General features: G+C 39.7%; 1 protein-coding gene across 1 annotated transcript in view; it reads left to right on the forward strand.

Moving 5' to 3' along the window:
• Nucleotides 1-24,003, forward strand: part of iqsec3b (IQ motif and Sec7 domain ArfGEF 3b) — a 129,435-nt gene that overhangs the window by 5,998 nt on the left and 99,434 nt on the right. Inside the window, exon 2 of the mRNA XM_057836675.1 lies at nucleotides 18,373-18,447. Coding sequence (XP_057692658.1) covers nucleotides 18,373-18,447 — 75 coding nt within the window. The remainder of the gene's footprint in view (nucleotides 1-18,372; nucleotides 18,448-24,003) is intronic.

A 24,003-nucleotide genomic window follows, 5' to 3' on the forward strand; every position in this document is an offset into this window, starting at 1 on the left:
AAAATTTGTTATCGCGACAGGCCTAGAACACACCACTAATATTGCTACTGAAAGTCCGACCTACATCAGAGTTAGCATAGCATTAATCTGTGTGAATTTCTTAACTTGAGGAGGAAGCTGCGTTGAGAGAAATATCCTCCTGTATGTGTTCTACTGTTAGTTAATTAAACTGTAAGAAATGTAGTCAACTAAGGATGACCCCCTAATAGATAGTTAATGGATGATTAACATGTTTGTATTTCTTGTGTATGTTGATATAATTTGTGGTCAAATTTTGAAATTTAAATTTCCTAGTAAAATCCAGACATTTATTCTGGAAATTCTCAAAATGTTTCTTTAGTAGTTTTTGAAAACAAAGGTTTGAATCGAACGGTGTATCACCTAAACCAGGGGTGGGCAAACCGGTCCTCGAGGGCCGGAGTGGGTCCTGGTCTTTGTTCCAACTGATCCAGCACAGAGCTTTTAACCAATGAGGTTAAAATGGAAACATAAAGCACCTGACTGCAATCAACTGATTGCACTTATAACACACCAGATTGGTGAAAAGGTGTCCTCTTGATGGGTTGCAGCAAAAACCCGCACCCACAGCGGCCCTTTGTGGAATAGTTTGCCCACCTTTGACCTAAACCAATACACATGAAAGTTAGTTAAAGTCAATACAGATTTATTTTGCATTGATCGTTTAGCCTATCAATTAATTAGGTTCATATTGATGAGAAATTTAGCCCTGACCACGGGTCACCCCGTCTGTTTGGGCTTATTAATGTCCCGTCCCAAGCAAAAAGTGTATTTGCAAGTAATGCTGTTATATCATCCCTACCAATGTTGAGACCAAACCTACGCCCTTGCTATTTACTGTCAATTGAAAAGGCTCCTCTCAATCCCTTAAAATGTGTTACATTCAATACTGCATGGAGAGACTAACATTACTCTTACTAAATGTACTGGCGACTTAATATGTCCTTGGACCTGGTGTATTTCCCCCCACCTCTGATCATTAGTTTTGTCATTACAACACAGTGGACTAGTTGTTCGAGTGTCTGCCCTACAGTTACCAGATTTGGTGTTCAAAACCCATCTAAAGCCTCATCTTCTTGGTACTCTGGCTTTATTTTCCAAAATGAAAGTGCATTACAGTTAAGTTATGGTTAGCACGGTCATGCCTCACCTTCAGCAGATCCACGTTTGAATCTCTGGTGGAACATGTCTGTGCTTAAAGTTTGTTTTCGTCATGGAGCAGGAGGGATGGAGTGTGGAAAGTGGTTATTTTCACATTTTCTGAATGGAGGATGACAGCACAGCATTTAGTCTCTTAACAGCATTGATTACATCACCCTTTTTAAATTACTTCCTCACACTTGTATGCTCCAGCCAGTCACTTCCTCAGCAACATCTGTCAATAAAAAAATGTCGAGTAGACACTTATGTTCAAACACTTGAAAGGGATCTTTCTAGTATGCTAGTTATTTTAGGCTTATTTATTTACGTGGTCTACTCCTACGACTAAATAAAAATCAAGTCAATTAGTCCATTACTTTCACTTTTAGTCTGGTTTTACTAAAGCACTACAACTACTAGTCCATGACTCTCACAATTTCTTGTCATTGACTACACTACATCTCCTGTTTCTATTATAATATTTATTATTTTTATGCCTTTCCTGTTTTTTAACAGTACAGTTCTGGCAACCACACCTCCAATTATTTTGTCATAAATGTAACAAGCTTTGTTTTACAATGTATGACTACCGTACTAAGCTACTGTTGTTACCAGGCTATTACTACCATGACTACCCATGCCACTACTTTGACCACTTCTACTACCATTAAAGCAACACTTGGTCACTTTTGAGTTTTGGTCGATTTTAGCGACGCTAGTGGAGAAAAGTAGTAGTGTTTTGCCTTAAGGAAGATTGTGTTCCCATGAGGACCAGCGCACACCCGCAGTGTCGTAAAATCATCAATCAATCTCCCTTTCGCCTCCAGATGGATTAAACCACATTTCTGTTTCCAGCGACTGTGTGAAGGTTGAATTGTATAAAGGTAATGAATCCAGTTGTGGCTAAACAAAAGCAGATGACGGTTAGCAACCGTGTGGCTTAGTGTGGCTAACCCCCCTCCACCCAACCCAAACTTGTCAGCGCTAACGAGGTCGGGAGTGTGGGGGGGCGCATCACGCCAGCGGGTGAAAGCCGGGCCAATGTTTATTCTGTATATACAGTATTTGTAGTAAGGATGTAACTGTACATGTATTTGTATTGAACCATTTCGGTACCGAACGAGTCGATCGGGTTACAGTTTCTTTGTGTAGATTATATTTACTCCGTCTTCTCTACTATAATGAGGACCAACACGGTAGGACAGTATAACCCAGAAACGTCAACGGCGTGACAACATGGCCGCCGCGAGAACGCAGTGAAACGCGGGCGTTAAAGTCAATCAGCCAATGCACACCAGTCGCAGTGCGGCCGCGTGTTAGACACGTCCCAGAAGCGGCTCAACATGACGCATGCGAAAAGAATGTCAGAGTTTATTATTTGATGCGAGACGCGACCCTCCTGCGTCAATACCGGTAGCTAGGATCGGGCAGACCAGAAGTCACTCGTGTAAAAATATGGTGCATACGGTCGATTTTCAAACTAATATGCAATCGTAACCCACTTTTTGAGTCCATCAGATCTCTTGTGTGGTAGATCGGGGCACAGTTGACTTGTCTTTGTTGATTTACTGCTGTCTTCTCTGCTATAATAATAACCAACACGGCCCGTGTTCAATACAAAACCCTCCTACCACGGCAAAACAAGTACGAACTAATATTTACATAGCAACTAAAGTTATACAACATAAAATATACAATATAAATGAATACTACATCACATTTGTCAAATATAAACACATGATAAAATAAATAATAGCGCATTTAAATAAAATAAATTGAAATGAGCTAAAACACCTGTAATTAAATAATAAGAATAATACACAAATCCTGCTTACACAATTAATTTTTTTGATTTCTGTGTGGCGCTTTAACTTGAGAAAATCCACCAATAAAGCTTTTGAAAACCGTTCATAAGAAAAAAAAAATATTCATTGAGGCATTTCATTTGTAAAATACATATTAAAATCTTTGTCATTGCGATTGCTTTTCTCTTTAGCACAGGACTTCTTTTTCTTCTTTCTTTCAGAAAGAAAACTGACCAATACGCAGGGTCTGAAAGGCAAATTGTTGTTGGGTTATCTTTAAATACCCGCTACTTTTTGAGCAGAATTCTAGCTATGTATAGGCTAGTGTTCCTATTGTTGAAAGCACAAAGGTGTGTAATAAACAACGAGCACATTTATATTTTGCATTTTGTTTTCTTACTATACCAAAAATGAACCGAACCGTGACCTCAAAACCGAGGTATGTACCGAACCGAGATATTTGTGTACCATTAAACCCCTAATTTGTAGCCTTAATTTTTTCCTCCTCAGACAAAACTTTTTGTCTATTTTGTTGCTCTGCCACCGTTACAGAATTTGCGTGAAAGCATTTGCATTGACTTGCGTCTCTATAATGAATGGGGAAAAATGGAAGTGACGTATGCCCTAAAGCAGTCAGCGCATTTGTAGTTTTTTTTGTGGCAGGGTTCCTGCCACCCTCCTCAAAGTTAGTGTCGGTGAAAGCGATACAGACCCCTTCAAGATATAAAAGAGGTGTCATTCACTAGTTGTCAGTTGACATATTATCACTAGGGCTGTCAAACGATTAAAATTTTTAATCGAGTTAATCACAGCTAAATAATTAATTAATCGTAATTAATCGCAATTAATCGCAATTTAAACCATCTCTAAAATATGCCATATTTTTCTGTAAATTATTGTTGGAATGGAAAGATAAGACAAAACGGATATATACATTCAACATACTGTACAAAAGTACTGTATTTGTTTATTATAACAATAAATCCGCAAGACGGCATTAACATTAACATTCTTTCTGTGAAAGGGATCCATGGATAGAAAGACTTGTAATTCTTAAAAGATAAATTTGAGTACAAGTTATAGTAATTTTGATAGTTTGTATATTGCGACTAAATATTGCCATCTAGTGTATTTGTTGAGGTAAACTTAATGTTTGAATAGAGTATTATTTTGCATAGCTATTTTGATTGGGAAAGCCAGATCTCTTTGCATTTAGCGCTTTTCTTTTTGTGAACATTATTTTATTTTTGAGAGATAGGAATATTATTTTTGTTGTGCTTTCACTAAATGATACTGTAGCGACTTAAATGTTCTTAACTGCCCAAATGCATGATGGGAATTTGAGCAACCATGAGTCACAGTGGTTGCTGCAAATGGTATATCTTCTCTACGTTGAGTACAATACATGGTGATAAGAAAAAGATCATCTCCAGTTATTCTTCCCCATATCACTCACCACAATAGTTATAGCAGTTGTGGAAGAAAGGCCACTGCTTATTCCAATAAATAGCGCGGCTCCAATAAATGCCTGTGTTACCAATTTGCCCTTCTTGGTAATTGGCGGTGCTATGGACTGGCGATTCATGTTGGCTCGTTGTCGTCGGTCGGCTCTGTTTGTCCGATTTCCTCCTGAGGAAGACGGCGGCGTACATATAAACACCGAGAGGCGTTCGATAGCTTCTTGTGGGTACTTTTACTAACAAAACAAAAGCATGTGGGGGACGCAGCACTTGAGCCTGCGCTAACTGCGCACTCTCTCTACTCTCTCGCTCCCTCTCTCGCTCGATCACTTTCTTCCTCACTGCTCAATCTGACAATGCCGGTCACATTGAAAATAACAGCGGCCCCCTTGGCGGGTGCCGGTAACACCTGCGTCCACTCCACTTGCTTGTCTCTGCCCTTAGCTCTCAATATACTTCAAACGGCGCCATTGTAGTCTGTTCGCGGCAATGCTTGAATGGGTTGTTCCGCGCATGCGTTAATTGCGTTAAATATTTTAATGTGATCAATTAAAAAAAATAATTACCGCCTGTTAACGTGTAAGCCCTAATTATCACAAATGTTATGAAAATAGTTTATAAAGGTTGAAAAGTGACCTAGTGTTGCTTTAAGACCTCCCTCAAAAAGAGTTATCGACACCTCAAGAGTTTGATGTTTTGTAACAATTCAGCAAGCTTCAACATTATTATTGCATATGTCATGTGGGGAGGCAATAAAAAAAAATTACAGTATGTGCGCGAGCCTAGATTACATTTGACTTGAATAGTGTAGGTAATTATCCTGTTAAGTAGGTTTGTGCTTTTCTGTTTTTTTTATTGGATAAGTGGGCAACACTGGATGAGTTGGTGACCAAGGAGAAACAAGAATTGAATTACTTCACATTGTCACAACTCTCCAGGTTGGCCAAAAAAGTATCGGTTAAATGACTCTTCTTGACCTGGCTTGCAGTGTTGCAGTCATTTCCTTTGTTGTACCTCAAATTGCATAGGGCAATAGGGCAACTCTTACACTCTATTGAATTTTTCATATGCATGTCAAAAGTGGTCAGTTATGCCCACTAATATAGGCAAACTGCCAAAAGTGAACTGAAAAAAAAAAACATTCAACAAAGTGAATACAAAATGAACACCTTACACTAAAAATGTTCAATATCACAAAACCATCCAATGAAGTCTTGGTTAAAAGTACACTTTTGTATACACAATGCCTGTTGATAAATGAATACCTCATTTGAAAAATATTTAGCATCACTTTTTTTTAATGGAGATTTTTTTAGTTGATTGTGTGGGAAGGTGTTTGTTATAAAGGAGGTTGTTGGCTGCACACCTTTCAATGCACCCGTTTATCTGTGTATCTCCATCTAAATGACACGTGGGCTGGTGTGTAGTCTTTTTTTGGCTGCACGATTGTGTATTTTGCATTGTTGCCAGTGTTGCCGGTGCACGTGTATGTACCCTGGAGAGTTTTACAGGGAAGAATAAGGTTCAGAGAAAGGGTTCTCTCCCTCTCTCGCTCTCTTTCGTTCTCGCTTTTTCCAGCTGAGCCTTCCTATCTGGCCCACTTAGCCTGTGGAGCGAACGGTAATCAGCCATTCTCAGGAGGGGGAGCGAGAAATAGAAAGATGCATGCTCAGTAACGCTCTTTGATGGAGGCCTCCTCGGAGGAGTTTTGCGGAAGGAGCTTGAGGCTGACTTTGGAGCAGACCAGCTCATAGTGGCTGAGGAAGAGAGATGACCAAGAGAGAGAAGAAAAGAAGGGTTGGGCTACATTTTAGGGGAGCTGTCTACTTGCTTTATCCTTCCCGAACAAAAAAAAACTCAGCACAAAGGGACTGAGGGACATCCCGTTGTGTCTGGGAAGGTGCACAAAATGTACTGGCGTCATCCCGAGCCCTTGTTGCATGTGAGGCTCCCGGCAATCGACTGATGACTGAACATACTGTGCTTGAAGTAGTGGTAGAAAAAAAGCGAGGCCTTGTGAGTCAGAACGGGAACATGGGCCGACAGCAGAAGGCGTGTACTCTTAAAATATTCACCTGCTCTATTTGTACGCTGCCTTGCATGCGGATGGCCATTATGTAGAAGGCCTTGAACAAACAGATTGATGGGAAAGTTTGTGTATGTATGTGTGTCAAGCAGGCTGCCTGACCACATATAAATCATCAATAAAGTGGAGGAAAATCCTACAGAATATCCCATTATTTCCCACTAAATATGAATGTTTGCTTTTCACATTATAGTGACATCTTCTTGTTTCATCATGTTAAGGACACCCCTCAATTTCTCCAATGGGAAATCAATGAAATGGGCAGCGCAGTGGGCTCTGTGTTAGTACTTGTACTTCACAGTTTTGAGTCTGTCCACCTTTACTTTAAAAACTTGCATGCTAAGTTTTAAGACTTTAACGAAAGGTTTTTTATCACGTGAAGTGGTTGACTGACTTAAACGTACATTTATTTTACAAGCGGGAGTAGACATGTACCGATTACCGGTTTCAAGGTATACCGTGGTATGAAAACGTCGCGGTTTCAAAACGGCCCCAAATTTTTTGGGTCATACCGTCCCTAAGGTATTACCTATTTTATGTCCCAAAAATGCAGGGAGAAATCCCTGGCTTGCAGCTGCAGGGCTCAACCCTCCCCCACTGGTTGTTGCTCAGTTGCCACGTTTACATGGAGCCAAATATTCCAATTACAATCGGAATATTTGTTCAAACCGAATAAATGTGTTCCATATAAACACCTCATTCGGAATGAACAGGCCCAAACCGAATGGAATTTCATTCCGATTCACAGGGTGGAATATTCCTTTTCCCAAACCGATTAGAAGTAAAATTATATTATGTAAACAGGGAAGCGGAATGGTGTCTGGTTGCGTTCTTTCTGCACATGCTCCGTACTGACGTGGTGACGTCACTTTGTGACGTAAGTAACGTCACTTGCAACATGGCTTCCAAGCACAGCGCACCTAATTGGAGTCCGGCGGAAAGATTGTATTTAATTCAAACTTTAAAAGAATTGAATATAATTGCTCGCTTAGACGGGCGTAAAACGAGGAACAGTGAACTATTTAAAAAAGTTCACGAGAGGTTACACGAAGCCGGAATAGACCGGAGCGTTGACCAGATTAGAAACCGGTGGAAAACTAGCTACTACAAGGCAAAAGAGCAAAACAGCAGAAGCGGATACGACCCCACAAACACAACAAGTGGGTTAAAGTTAAAACAGCAGCACTCCGACGATCGATCTCCATGTTTTGCAACGTGACGCTTTGTTTTGATTAATCTGCGCATGTCAGACGGCAGTTGTCAAACGTCCTTTCGGAATAAAGGCAGTCACATGTAAACGCTGGATCGGAATAGATGAAGTGACATGTAAACAGCTGATCTGAAATTTCCATTCGGAATGATTTGAATCGGTATGAATAAAAGTCAGCATGTAAACGTGGCTAGTAAGTCAGCTGTGCTACACGATGGCTGGAGGAGGTGAAACTCCTGAAATTTTTTTCTCCATCGAAGAAAACGAAATCGCTGGTATGGGAATACTTTGGCTACAGAAAAGTTACAGACGGCCGCAGCTTAGAGGAGAAGGGCCAACCGACATATAAAACATGTTTGCGGAGGGTAGTTGCCGAGGAGGCAATAGGATTTTGCATTAATACAAAATTAAAGGTTAGTAAACACTGTCATGAACGTTTCACACCAGCTACTAGAGTTAACTCCAGCGTGTTTAGTGTGTCTAGGGGTGGTAAAACGTGGTGTTTTTTTCTCTCTGGCAACTCTCTGTGTTGAGAAAGCGAGTTTGTGTATAATGCTTCAGCCTTCACCGTGTACAGACACACTCTCTGAGCTCCTGAAGCACTCTCTTATCTTAACCGATAAGCGCTCAGGGCCAGCCAGAAGCACAACTCCAGTATGGCTTCGAGAACTCTGAAACCCGAGGATCTGGATGAAGTCAAATCCTCCATCCAGAAATTGGAGGCCTCTCTGACTAACCTGATTCAAAGCCAGAATCGAGAAGTCATGAAAGAATTACAGCTGTTGCGCGCTTAAAACGAGAAACTCAAGCAAGCGGTTGAGGAGAGGGAGGTTCGCATTAAAAGGCTGGAAATTCTGGTTGATGATCTCGACCAAGGAAGACGCGCAAATGATCTCATCATCTCTGGATTACAACTGACGCCTAAATCATTTGCCGGGGCCGCTAACCCATCTTTTGGGAAGGTATATGAGTAAAAAATGGACTATGCAACTCTAACATGCTAGACTGTGTGTCCGGGCTGCTGGGGGACGGGTATTGATAAGCATATGCTTTTTCCCGTCTTCCTTTTTCTGTCGTTGTCTTTTCGGGCAAATTATTCCATATTCTGTGACTCTCAATGATTCTCTTTCTTGGCCAAACTATCCCACATTCTGTAACTGTCAATGATACCGATGATGATGACAATGACAATAAATTTAATTCATTCATTCATTCAATGTAAACATGATATACATGATAAACAAGTCATAGACACGTGCTTTTTATGGAAAATAATTCAATTATTTTTGTTCTGATGGTAATACTGTTGAGCTGTGTCGCTAAAACCGACCAAACTTAAAAGTTGCAAAGTGTTGCTTTAACTTAACGTTACTGTATTTTTCGGACTATAAGTCGCACCTGAATACAAGTCGCACCAGCCATAAAATGTCCAATGAAGAGGAAAAAAACATATATAAGTCGCACCGTATTTTTTGGAGAAATTTACTCGATAAAATCCAACACATAGAACAGATATGTCATTTTGAAAGGCAATTTAAAATAAAAATACAATAGAGAACAACATGCTGAATGTACAGTATGATAATGTTACATGATGCATGAACAACGAAATGCGAACGTGTTATGTTAATGTAACATAGATATTAAGAATTATTCAGATAACTATAGCATAAAGAACATGCTAACAACTTAACCAAACCATCAGTGTCACTCCAAAACACCAAAATAACACGTGAAATTATATAATAATGTGTTAATAATTTCACACATAAGTCGCTCCAGAGTATAAGTCTCACCCCCAGCCAAACTACGAAAAAAAAACGACTTATAGTCTGAAAAATACGGTATACTTATGTTCCAATTAGCTGATATGCTTTGAAATATAAAAATCCTGTTCAATGAAAATAACTTTTTTTTTCCCTCAAAGTAAGACATTTTAAAGCTGTAATTGCAATGCCGTGATACCGTGATATTTTGGCTTCAGGTTATCATACCGTCAGAATCTTATACCGGCACATGCCTAAGCTGGAGGAGCTTCAGTGAGGAGCTGCGCACCAATACTTGAGGATGTGATTCGACTCCAGAAAACTATAAAGCAGTTGTTACCAAACATTTTCGAATAGCACCTCAAGGAAAATTTGGCTCTCTGAGAACATCCGTCAGGGCCAAAATCAACTCGTTAGCTGCCATTGACAACGCGATCATTTGCTGCCAGCCTCTCCCGGTCTAAATGGATTGCACATCTAGTGCTGTCAATGGCATTGAAAATGAGAATTCCCTGCCTGTCCTCCCAGTTCAAATGAACTGGTCGGCAGTCACCGTCAATATCACAGCATGGGTGAAAATACTGTATGTTAGTTAATATGCCATAATGTTCCGAAAAAAGACAGTTTGAGCAGTTAAAAAAAAAATTAAACAACTGGCAATGTGTCAAAGGATTTAGACTAGTTAAATTGTGTTACCCATATAAGTTCTAAATATTCAAAAAGAAACAGTTCTTAACATTAAATATAAATCTTCAGCAAATATTTTGCATTCCACTAGAGCAGGGGTCATAAATTAGAAATCCTCTGGGTCCGAAATTAAAAAATTATTTTCTTGGGTCCGTGCGTCACTGAAAGTCTTTTTGTTTTGACCCAATATCCATGGTATTCTGAGGGAGCATTCATTTGCGCGTTGCTGTGCAGTGAATAAATGAACCATGAGTCTTGAGGTGCGATCATATTGAGCCCTTAATTCCACTATTTTTTGAGAACGGATGGCAGAGTTCATAGGGAAACTTTGCGAAAAAGCTGCGTGCTTCGTCTCATAGTGCCTTTTGTAATTGCTGCTCTTTACAAGCGCTACCATCTCTGAACGGATGAGCCATAGCGGTCTTCTGCTGCCGCCAGGTAAAATGAACAAAAATGTGTTGGTCCACTCCTCCTTAAACACTCTGTTTTCTGCATCATTCTTGCGTAGTTTTGAGCACGCCATTTGCCGTACCTTTTTCGCCTCTTCCTCCAACTTCATTTGGCTCAGTATTTGGCTGTCACTCCGCGGAGTCTGGAAAGCGAGTGTGAGACATGCTGTTCTAAAAATAACTTTCAAATGCTTCACTCCCACTAGCTGGCTCACGCGCGTCATCGCTAAGGTTTTTGTTTGTTGCCCACCTCCGCTCTGCAAACCCGCAAACAAAAATGATTTTTGTTGTTGCAACGCGTATTAGTCGCGACAGCTTGAGATCCGGTCCAGACGGCTTGGGAGTCCGGAACCGGACCGAGGTCCGCGGTTCCGTGACCTCTGCACTAGAGGAAGCTCACTGCTGGTACTCACAACACACTTTGAGATCCACTGCTGTAACTTGTCCATTGGGGTGAAAGTGAGTGTCAATATTCTTTTTCTATATGTGTCATACTCCCATTCAGACGTTTGGACCGTTTAGAGCAGGGGTCCCCAAACTGTTTCCTGTGAGGGCCACATAACTTTTCTCTTCTCTGATGAGGGGCCGGGTCAGTTTGTAACAGAAAAAGTGTGACGATTGCAGGAGTGCCTAAATGTAAAAATTAATTGTTTATCAGAAAGCCACAGTCAAATAACCCTTTCTGGATTCTTCACGAAAAAAAAAGTAAATAAAATAAAATAAAAATAAAGATAAAAATAAAAATGAAAATAATAATATAATATAATATAATATAATATAATATAATATAATAATAACACTATTAATTAAATGAATAATAACCAAATAACTCTGTCTGGGTTCTTCACAGAAAAAAGCTAGGAAATAAATAGCACTATTGGAAAAAAAAATGTTCAGGGGGCCAGACCAAATGTGGAGGCGGGCCGTATACAGCCCGTGGGCTGTAGTTTTGGGACCCCTGGTTTAGAGTAATCAGTGACGCCAAGACACAGGTTTTTGGGGTGTCCAAGGAGTGCCTGAGATTAGATTTGAATTCAAACCTATGTTTTATCAGTGCCAAGTTGCGCTGAGAGAAGCGGATGAGACATCTCTAATGAGGAAACCAAAGGATTTGAGCAGCGATATTTTAGTGGGGCAAATTTGTGCTATTTCAACACAAGCCGATCAGCCTTTGTCACGATGCCTCTCGCTCTCTCTGTCTCTGTCTCACATTGTTTTTCACACTGACATTTCCTATACAAGTATATTTTAAAATCCCTCCCGCTTCTGGAGCTGTTTCATCTTGATTAGATGAGTCATTTTCATTCTGTAAAGCCCCCCGCAGGGCTTCGTCAACCTCTAAAAACAATTGTTTCAATTCAAAATTGATTTAAGAAAAAAATCTCCGACTGTCTTTGTGGTACTGCACCCAGATTCATATCAATTTAATAAAAAAATAACATGAGCTGAGTGCACTGTGGAGTTGTCTTAATCAACTAAACGAACTAACATTAGTGCGTCTGCTGGATTGACCCGTGTGCTACCAATTATCAAATAAGTGGAAAACTGCATGTTTTCAATGAATGCCATTGACGCCCAATCCATTTGAACTGGGAAGGCCTTGCAGTAAAAGATCATGGTTCAGTACCATTGCTGATTATAGATGTCCAATCCATTTGGAATTGGAGGGCTGCCACCCTTCCCCCAGTTGAAATGGATTGGACGTCTATCGTTGTGAATGCCAGCTAGTGAATGACTTAAACTATTAATGGATTAAGACATCTCCACTTGAGGTTGCAGGGCACTCAAGATTAGAAGCAAAACAAAATATGTAGTCATCATTTTTCTTTGACATTGAAGGCCTTTCTCCTAGAATTTGTACAGTTAGAAAATGGTTGATCTGGCCGACTGGCTGCGTAGTTTCCTCCTGGATGAGGAAGTTGTGGAGAAAAGGAATCTTTTTATAGCTGCGACTGTCACTGCGAGTCCTGCCGTTGACTCTGACTGCCTGTCACTGTGACTCTGCATCACTTACAATATGCTGAGCGCAGGTCAAGAAATGTCTTAGTAGTGCAGTCAAATAATAATGCATATATTGAGGAGAAATCCCATTTCATCTATATAGTTTACATATGCTGGGAGATGTGTGGCATCCTGAAGGCGAGATGGGCCCTCCAAAGTGTTCTCGTCGATTTTCTGTTTCCTCGTAGCAGTGGTTGGAAGCAACACACTACAAATGCTTAAATATTTTTTCCTCAGGGAGCCTGCATAAACTGATGACTCTTTAGATTTACTCCCTAGTACTTTCGCCACCTGTCCTCAGATGGCCTATCAGGCCAGGGGGAAATTTAGATACTGTACTGTTTTGCATAAAACTATGCATTTAAACGATATTTTTCACAACTCTCATATTTGTGAAAGGAACAACACCAGGCACTCGCTAAAAATATTCTCTTTTTCTACTGCACAGCAGGGGAGGAGACTCCCCAACTGCTAACCAAACATATTTTAGAGATATCTGAAGCTTTTTTTTTTACTCTTGTCTATATGATTAAATGGGTGACATACTGTCAACATTTGTCTTCTTTGCTATTTGAGCTTCTTTTCAGTTCTTAATATTTTTACGTATCCTGCCATCCTACTCCTCTGTTTATTCTCCACCTTATCGGCAACCCTGCTTAAAAGGAAAAGACAACACCCAATATAAGCGACCTTCATGTGAAAGACGATTGCTCAAAGTATTTAAGTATGCAAATCGCCCATTTCTTAAACCTCTGATAATAGAGAAAGAAATATTTAAACACAAAATATGCATGACGAAAGTGACGTTTTTTTTTCTCCACTATTAGAATTTTATTTAGTGTTATTTAACTTTATGAAACAAGATTCTTTCCTCTGGAATGCATGCAATAAAGGTTTTTTTCTTTAAAGAGATCCACGGATAGAAAGACTTGTACTTCTTAAAAGATAAACGTTATTATGAGTTAAAATAATTTTGAGACTCCTCTTGATGTTTTCGTTTTTATACAATTTTTAAAAATTGTTTCACTAGTAGGTCGCCATTGTTGTTGACATCGCAGGGTGGTGATGTCACATGGTTACGCTACCGGGCTTCCAGAGTATGACTCTAGTGACATAAACCTGTCATCTGTTCAACCCTTTCAATTTGAACCCGAGAAGAACATAAATGAGCATGACAGCACTGTCGATATTTCACAAAACAAGCAGCAAAAGCAAAATGAACGGGAAAGACAGGATGAGACGAGATGACAGTTGGGGAAAAAACGGTGTTCTGCCAAACTGTGCTACACCGGCGCAACATCCTAGAAAAGGCGAATTTGACACCCAAAGTACTTCCGTGCGCTTTCAGCTTGTTTTGTTTAGATCAGAGGTGTCCAAACTTTTTGCAAAGGGGGCCAGATTTGGCGTGGTAAAAACGTAGTGGGCCGACCTTGGCTGATGTCCTTTACGTAGAACAATATATTTAAGTAAAATTTAGCAGCCATTCAGTGTGTCACATTTGATTTATTATTTTTTTAATGAACAATTTCAACAATCTCGCAACTAGCCTTTGCAGCGTTCTCTTTCGACTCTCGGGCTCTTGCGAAATACTACTGCTGTGAAATTAAACTAGCTTCAAGTTGCTTCAATTTCTCGCTGCGTATCTTCCCTGTAATCTTGTCGTACATGTCAGCGTGTCTTGTTTGGTAATATCGCCTCACATTGAAATATTTAAAAACAGCGACTGTCTCTTTGCAAATGAGGCAAGACACAGTTGTTGCATATTTTAGTGAAGTGATAGTCCAATTTCCACCTATCCTTGAAGCGTCGGCCGTCAAGGTCAACTTTTTTTTGTTGATTGTTGCCATTTTAGAAAATTGGAAGTAGAGGGTCACACGGAATAATGTTGCTTAGCCCTTAAAGACCTGCAGCATGAAGCAATTATCAGAGAATCCCAAAATTTGAAAAATAAGGTCCTAATGAAACCTTTTTTTCCCAAATTTGTGAAAAGTCAAAATGAATATGTGTAATAAGCGCTGTAACATCTATAACCCATGCTAAATCATGTTTTTTTTCTCATGGATCCTGCAGATGCATGTGTCGACTTCCATCCATCATTTTGATTTCAAAAAGAAATGTCAAAATTCTAAATTAGTCTGAAAATCATAAATTCTAGGTGTATCAAATGTGATACATTTTGCAAAAAAGGGTTAAAGGGCTGCTGCCTTTTAGTGGGTAAATGAGGAGCAGCATTTCGTGTGTAAGCTACTTCATTTGCTGGTTGCAGTACTGTTGACCAATTTATTAAGTCTGTGTGCGGGCCAGATGTTATTGATTTTATGACAGAGGCTGGGGGCCGGATGAAATCTGACCACGGGCCGCATTTGGCCCCCGGGCCGGACTTTGGACATGTCTGGTTTAGATGCATACAGACAGAACATATTAAAGATGCCTTAAGAAAATACTTAAATGTAGTAATATCAAATAAGGGTAGTTTAAAGGCCGAATTATACCAGATGCGTCTTCTGTACGAATCTGCCAGTCTCCGTGTTGACTGCGTGCTCCACAGTGCGTCAAAAGTAGGACAAAACATACCGGCTGCGCACAACTGCGGTCCGGCAGCTCCATGCCGTCGTGAGCTCTCGCGTAATTGCTTGCAATAATGTGGCATTAAAAACAACGACAAACACACGGAGTCTGTACTCAACAGAGAAGCAGAGAGAGAGGTGGACTTGATTTGACTGAACATTTTTTCCCGAATTTTTTTGCTATTACCATGATTTTGTGACACTATTTAATTACACAGCTTGCATAAAAAACTCACCGTCCATCCTAACTTCTGCAATGGCGTTCCATGCAGCTTCCTTCATATTGTTGTCCCTTTAAAAAGGATCTGCTGCATCATAAATAACTTTGTGACTTTCCACCTCCAAGATGAAGCGTTCTTTGTCCATGTTTGCTGGTGTTTAAACCGTGAGTAAGCACCTGGCCTGTTGACTCCAGGCCTGGCTCTGCCCATTTTGACAAAGGCGTCTCAGGTAAAAATAGAAAATAGCCCAAACCATCCGGCGGGCTCCTGCACGTCGGAGATGGTCCGCAGTCAATTCATACCGCTGTCGCGGCTGGTATAATATGAACAGTAGGAAAGAATGGAAACGGATTGGCTCCGGCGCTATATCTTGCTGGACCTGGACTGCAAATGCGTCTGGTATGATTTGGTCTTAACGTGGTCAAAAGATCAACAATCTGCTTTAAAGCTACCACAGGAAAAAAACAATGCTTAAAAGTAGAGCTGTCAAAATTATCGCTTTAACGGGCAGTAATTAATTTTTCTAATTAATCACGTTAAAATATTTGACGCAATTAACGCATATGCCCCGCTCAAACAGATTAAAATGACAGCACAGTGCAATGTCCACTTGTTACTTGTGTTTTTTGGAGTTTTGTCGCCTTCTACTGGCGATTGGGTGCGACTGATTTTATGGGCTTCAGTACCCATGAGCATTGTGTAATTATTGACATCAACAATGGCGGGCTGCTAGTTTATTTTTTGATTGAAAATTTTACAAATTTGATTAAAACGAAAACATTAAGAGGGGTTTTAATATAACATTTCTATAACTTGTACTAACATTTAACATTTACTAACTAACATTTTTTTAGCACTAACATCTTTTGACTACAAGTGTTTCTATCCATGGATCACTTTAACAGAATGTTAATAATGTTAATGCCATCTTGTTGATTTATTGTTATAATAAAGAAATACAGTACTTATGTACCGTATGTTGAATGTATATATCCATCTTGTGTCTTATCTTTCCATTCCAACAATAATTTACAGAAAAATATGGCATATTTTATAGATGGTTTGAATTGCGATTAATTACGATTAACTAATTATTAAGCTGTAATTGACTCGATTCAAAAATTTTAATCGTTTGACAGCCCTTCTTAAAAGTATGAGAGGGAAACACATGTAAAAAGTATTTTGAGGCAATGAAAAGGTAATAAAAGACTCAATAAAAACACATAGTACCGTATTGGCCCGAATATAAGACGGCCCTGATTATTAGACGACCCCCTCTTTTTCAAGACTCAAGTTTGAAAAAAATACTTTTTGAACAACAAATTCATTTTTATACAGAAAATAATTACAGTACATCTGAAACAAATGATTATGACAATATATTTAAGAGAAAAAGCATGTTATTTTACCTCATTCAAATCTTAATATCTGAACATTTAATTATGTAAACTTAAGTGCAATCACATCCATAAATGAATGCCTTCTGGTTTTTGAAATATAAATAAACCAATCTGTTGTGATTGAACAAAATTGCAATAACTGCATTAATCATCAAAGTGAAGTCTAACTGTAACTGTAGTCTTGAAACAAATCTGAATAAGGAAAAACGTTGCAATAAAATAGTGCAAACTGGTTAAACTTGAGAGTAGCTGAGATCTGTCATGACAGATCATCGCTTCAATGATATCTGGCGCCATCTAGCGTCGTGAATGGGTATAACATCTAGACCGCGAATATAAGACGACCCCCACTTTTTCAGTCTTATTTCAATGCAAAAAACACCGTCTTATATTTGGGCCAATACGGTAATTAGTTTTAAAAATTACACAACTTGCTTAAAATCTCACCGTCCATCCTAACTTCTGCTATGGCGTTCCATGCAGCTTCCTTTTTAATGTTGTCCTTACAAAAAGGATCTGCTGCATCACAAATCACTTTGTGACTTTCCACCTTCATGATGAAGCGTTCTTTGTCCATGTTCGCTGGTATTTAAACCATGAATAAGCACCTGGCCTGTTGACTCCATGTCTGGCTCCGCCCATTTTGACGAATTCGTCTCCGGCAAAAATAGAAAATAACCCAAACCATCCGGCGAGCTGAGCCATTGAAACGGTTACATGGTAATGTGCACTTTGAGATTTGTTTTTCAAATGTAAAGTCCGTTATAAATAAAAATGTATTATTATTATTAATAAAAGACTCAATAAAAACACAAATAGTAAGTACTTGCCACATTTAACCAATGAGCGCATGTCTTGCCGTGTACAAGGAATTGGCGTAACCTGTTAATATTAGTTGAGTGACAGTGACAATCTACGCCACCACCCCAAGCATCCATTGCAGGTATAAAAACATGGCGCCCGTAGGTCAAAACATGTGCTAAATATTATAGATTTTTAAATCAATGGCAACATTTTATGTGTTTCTAATAACATTTTAGTAAAAGAGAACAATTTTGGCTTATTAGAGCCTAAAAGTCCAAGGTTCCCTTTAACATTTATCACAGCATATGTTACACAGCGTGAGTACTTTTGTCTCCTCTGTGAACAGTACCAGCACACTTCATGCTTGGAGACCTAGTGCATCAAAAAGGAAAGGAAATTCATCAAACGTATTTATGGCGTGGTCTCCGGTGTGGATATCATCACTCAAATATGAATGGAAATCCAAGTAACTTGTATAGGAAGGGAAATAACTGCAAGTGACCATCTGTCACACTGATTCAGGGACACGGCTAAATCATTGGTAGGTTTTAACATCTGGATGCTGGTATCAACGCACTGTAAGCAGTCTCAGCCCGGAATTGACCCACATAGGGTATTTACAAAGGGATCATTGCCAAATAATCCCGAGGAGTTTAATGAAAGTCTCTTTTTCTGGATCTTTTGGCGTGAGAAGTTTGGCAGGATGCTGGGAAAACAAACAGGCAAAGAAATCATATTGTTTCCTCTCTGCTTTGCAGAAATGAGACGGTGCTGCATCAGTTCTGCTGCCCCGCCCCGGAGCATCCTGAGCCTGATGCAAGCGGCACATCCAGGTAATACGGATGACTTGCACATGTATTACTTGAAATTTTTTCTGTGTCCTGCAAAATTAACAGTAATGCTGTAATATGCATGCCAGGCCAGTAGTGGGCGATTGCAAAGAGACAGAAACAACAGTTGCCTTTCTCATTCAAAATGAGCTCTCTACTGTAATTCTGCAGAGATTAATAATTTTATATTGATTGCCAGGTGGTTAACACATTTGCATCATGAGGAGTTCTTAGGTTGAGGGTTTGAATCCAGAGTTGGCATTTGTTATCCGCAATTGTGTTTGTTTTCTCAGTATACTTCCTCCTGCATTCTATCATGCTTCTGGGTAAGACTAGAAATTGTGTGTGTGAACAAGAGCGTGGATGTTGGTCCATAATAGGGACAGTAAATTGTTTGATGGTAAATTGATTTCCTGATCCATGCGTTGATAATAATTGATGATGATGATGATGAGATAATTTGTATCGTGAGCCTTGCAAATCGTATCGGAAGGTACCCAGGGTTCCCACTCCTATCCATAATTTGACCTGTGATTAATGGCAACAATTCCAGAGTGTACCCCAGTTCTTGGCTTAGGGGTAAGATAGGGTCCAACTCACCTGTGTAGGTTGTGATCCTAATAAGAAAAAGTGGTAGAGATGAAAGAAAACGTATGAAAGCTAAAATTATTTTTTAAAAAAAATGTAGTAGATATTCTTTCGCCTATTGCACGCTTAAGGAGCAGCAGCTGTATGCTTGTTCCAAATTATCCTCTGAGCATAGTTGTTAATAACTAGAAGTGGGAATCTCTGGGCACCTAACGATTCGATTACGATTCAGAGGCTACGAGTATAACGGCGTTAGTTTTTTCAGTAGTGAGTAATCTAATTAATTACTTTTCTCAACTTGGCAACGCCGTTACCGTTACTGAGGACGTAAAGGCGTGCGTTACTACCTTGGTTGAATGACGCGAAAAAAGTCTGTGAGAGACTCGGACTCACGGAGACGAGAGAGCAAAGCGGGAGTGGGGAGGAGGGACGGGAGTTGTGATGCCGTTGCAAACGCAGGTGGCTCCAATAATACCTGACTGTAGCCGATAGCCTACAAACTGTATATATAACTAGATGCGAAATGACAGACACAGCTGCGTTAGTAAACAGCCGCCATCTTAAACCAGTAGACTTCTCAGGAAGGCTCTGTTGTAAAGAACCTTCCTAGCGAACCTAAGTAATTTTTATCTAAAATACTCCTAAATCGGCAAAATCTTGACTTCAATCTATCTTTAAATGATATAACAGTTTTAAAAGTTTCACATGTCGAAAGTAGACAGAAGGGAACAAATGCAATAGCGGGACCAATTTTAACAACTTTAACAGTTGATTCACAACATTAAATAACTTCCAAACATAGCAAAGGTTACAAATTTTTTTTTTTTTTGGGGGGGGGGGGGGTGGGGGGTAAAAAAACATGAACGGTAACACCAGTTACTTTGCCAAGTAATTAATTACACTTACATTCAGGTAACTGAGTTACTAACTCAATTACTTTTTGGGAGAAGTAATTTGTAACTGTAATTAATTACTTTTTGAAAGTAAGATTAACAACACTGTTTAGGAGTATTTTAAATAAAAAGTTAATTAGGTTTGCAACAACAGCCTTCAAGAGAAGTCTACTGGTTTTAGGTTTCTATACATTTGCTGCTAACGCCGCCGAGTCTGTCATTTCACATCTACCGGTAGTTCTTTTTGCATGTGATATCTACCGTAGCATTATGTGGACGTAGTTTGTAGTGTCTGTCGGCAGCAGTCAGGTATTATTGTTTTTTTATCTGGCGGCATGAGTTGAGCCAGAGCTGTGAGTTAAGCATTACCCAGGTAATGACAAGCATGATGTTTACTCTCTGTCCGTTCCTCATTGCGTCCCAAAGACCGCGCGGCCTGTGTTTTAGTTCTGCTTTATTTAGCATATCTCAATAATCAGAATTTGGATGTTTGTGAATCGTTTTCGAATCTTCCACGGCCGAATCGCGAATAATCTAAGAATCGGAAATTTCACACACATTTAGTGTTCTGCTTATTGTGCAGTAGCCCTAGCCTACAGTTTCAAAGATTTGCACTGGTTAATAGTCAGTTTACATTTGTTTTCTTAACAGACTGTAATGTATTTTATCTAAATAAATCCAAAATGTTCTAAAATACTGTATGTAGTGTTTTTATTCTTTAATCAGTTGATATAATTAATAGGGCTGTCAAACGACTAACATTTTTAATCGAGTTAATCACAGCTTGAAAATTAATTAATCGTAATTAATCGCAATTCAAACCATCTCCAAAATATGCCATATTTTTCTGTAAATTATTGTTGGAATGGAAAGACGGATATATACATTCAACATACTGTACATAAGTACTGTATTTGTTTATCATAACAATAAATCGACAAGATTGCATTAACATTATTAACATTCTTTCTGTTAAAGGGATCCACGGAGAGAAAGACTTGTAGTTCTAAAAGATAAATGCGAGTACAAGTTATTGTAATTTTATATTGAAACCCCTCTGTATGTTGTCGTTTTCATAAAATTTGTGAAATTTTCAATCAAAAAAATAAACTAATAGCTCGCCAATGTTGACATCGCCGAGCGGGACGTCACATCGGGCTCCCTGCCGTTCTTCCAAAGTGTCTTTAACTACGTAGTGATTGAAATACACCACAAGGTGTCAAGGGCAAGTTTTAAATTAATTAGAGATCTAGCCAAGTTTTTCTAGTGCGTTTTGCCCCTCGACTGACTCCGTAGTTTGCGGGTTCATTGTACCTTACGTTCATTTGAGTGTTGACTTCACAACGTACAAGACCTCTGATAGTTTGTATATTGCGACTAAATATTGACATCTAGTGTATTTGTGAAGCTAAACGAAATGTTTGAATAGAGTTTTACCAATGTCTGAGTAAGTTTTATGTGTATTTTGCATAGCTATTTTGATTGGGAATGCCAGTTCTCTTTGCATTGAGTGCTTTTGTTTTTGTGAACATTATTTTTTTGAGAGATAGGAATATTATTTTTGTTGTGCTTTCACTAAATTATACTGTAGCGACTTAACTGTTCCACCTAAATGCATGATGGGAACATGATGGGCAACCATGACTGTCAGCGGTGGCTGCAAATGGTATATGTTCTGCGTTGTGTTCAATGAATCGTGTTAAGAAAAAGATCATCTCGTGTCATTCTTCCCCACGCCGTTCGCCACAATAGTTATGATTGTTGTGATAGAGTTGGCAAAGAATATGCCAATAAATGGCGCGGCCTCAATGCATGCCTGTGTCCACTTGCTTTTCTCTGCCTCTTAGATCTCAATGAACAAAAAACGGCGCCATTGTAATATGTTTGCGGCAATGCATTAGTGGGTCATTCCGCGCATGCGTTAAATATTTCAACGAGATTAATTTAAAAAATTAACTACCGCCCGTTAATGCGATATATTTGACAGCCCAATAAATATCTTTGAAGTGAAAGATGTTATAGAATGTATAATGTAACTGAATAACTGAGATACTAACTCAGTTACATTTTGGGAGAAGTAATTTGTGACTGTAACAAACATTATTATATGTAACTAAAGTGTCAGGAATTCGGGCAGGTAGGTGGTGTGTGGACCCAATTGCAGGGAAAGAGGTTATGAAGACCGGCAGTGCAAAAAATGATTTATTGAAAGCCAACAAAAACAAAGTGCAAAACAAAGGCTGTGATGATCCGAAGAAAGTTCAGAGGCAAACAAAACTGTTACTAACAAAAGACTGGGTATCAAAAACTTACTAAGGAACACAAGGGGTTGGATGGCGAAAACTGGAGAACATACGCTGACGAGCACATGGGCATTGACGTAGACTGTGACGATGACGCAACAAGGAGTGAAAAGAAAATGGGAGCTTATATACAGACGCGTAGACAAGGGGTAACGAGACAACAAGGAACAGGTGAGCACAGAAGGATGCAGATTGGAGGATACACTAGGAACAGGTACAACAGGTGAAATCAATGGGCAATCACAGGGACAAGTCGCACTAGGAGAAAACAAACACAAAACCTAACATAAGGTCCATTAACTTTAATTACATTTTGTGGTCCTAAATATTTCCCTGAAACATGAGCTGCTGAAATGGTTTCCTATCATAATCTTTTCTATTGTAAACAGCTAGTCACAGTAACACAACGTCCAAAAAATAACAAAAGCATAGAGTTAAAAGATTAAAATTGTTCAAAATGGCAGTCTTATTCGCCCTTTCTCAACTTGCCAAATCCATGTTGCTTGTGTCTGGAATCACCTTGAGGTTTGACTTGCGTAGGTGAAGAACCGGGGTTAACAATACCGCGCTAACTTTATTTGACTCACTTTTGTATGACTCAGATAAGCGCTGGAACTAAGGTACAGTAGCCCTTGATGGTAAGAGAGTCTTCAACAGGAAGACTTAATAAATGAAGCTTCCCTTTTGTCATCCTTTGTTTACACTCCTTTTTTCCTCTCCTTTGTTGGAATTATTGCTACACTGTTTTCCCCCTCAATTGTTTCCTCGGCTATTATCAGCATCCACTGAGTCAGTTCAGGGTTTACTGTCATCAGTCACACTATCGTTGTAATGATCTCTCATATTGTCTCCTTGTTTGTTGCGGGCAAACATCGGAATCATTGTAACTCTCCAACACAGCCATTACATGAAGGTTTATTATTTTGCCGAATGACATTTGGTTGTGTGTGCAGCTGACCACCCACATTACGATTTGTGTGTGCGCGCGTACTTGTGGTCACAGATGCGGCTACAATAAACGCTTTGTAACAAATAGCCGTCAGGGCCTCGACGGTATTGAGCACATGGGCCTGAGTCAGAGCAACAAGCGCCGATTCCATCGATACGTGAGCACCCCTAGCAACCCGGCAATGACGCAATGGCCGTCACTGCCATAGTAACGAAGGGACAAGAAAACGAGCCACTTTGCCTTTTGCTTGGCGCGTAGGCAGTTGTGTGTTTTGTGGTACAGTGAGTTGGTGTGTGTGTTGTCTTTATTTTCATTATCCTCAGACAACAAATTGGATTTATATGTGGCATTCAACAACATATCAAAACAAAGATGAGGAGATATAATCGTAATTGGAACTGCAATGAACAAAAGAGCCTACGATTCCACTTTTTCATAGACAATCCTCAAAAGGCTCATCAATCTTGACATCATCCGCTAGCGGAGGGAAAAATGCTTTACACATTCCAATGTATTAGTCAAATGATATGGTAGTTGCCCAAAATGATCAACATTTGAAATCACCTCTAAACTTTGAGCTCTTCAGCTGTTATAGGTAAAATTGTTGTCCAGGGAGTCCGGGTGGGCGGGCAGTGATGGTGGCAGGCGTTAGGGGGCAATGGCGCGCTCCCTCCCTGAAGGCTAGTTAATGGGGGCGCAGATGGTCCGGGTGATCGCCCTGGGTCCCGGGGTGATGACGTTGGCCCCTTTGCTTGAACTGCGGGGAGGGTGGAGCCACGCTCGCTCCCCGGATTGGCTGGGGTTGCCCTCGCGCAGCATTTCCACA

This window comes from Corythoichthys intestinalis, chromosome 5, assembly GCF_030265065.1.
Source record: "Corythoichthys intestinalis isolate RoL2023-P3 chromosome 5, ASM3026506v1, whole genome shotgun sequence".
Taxonomy (NCBI): Eukaryota; Metazoa; Chordata; class Actinopteri; order Syngnathiformes; family Syngnathidae; genus Corythoichthys; species Corythoichthys intestinalis.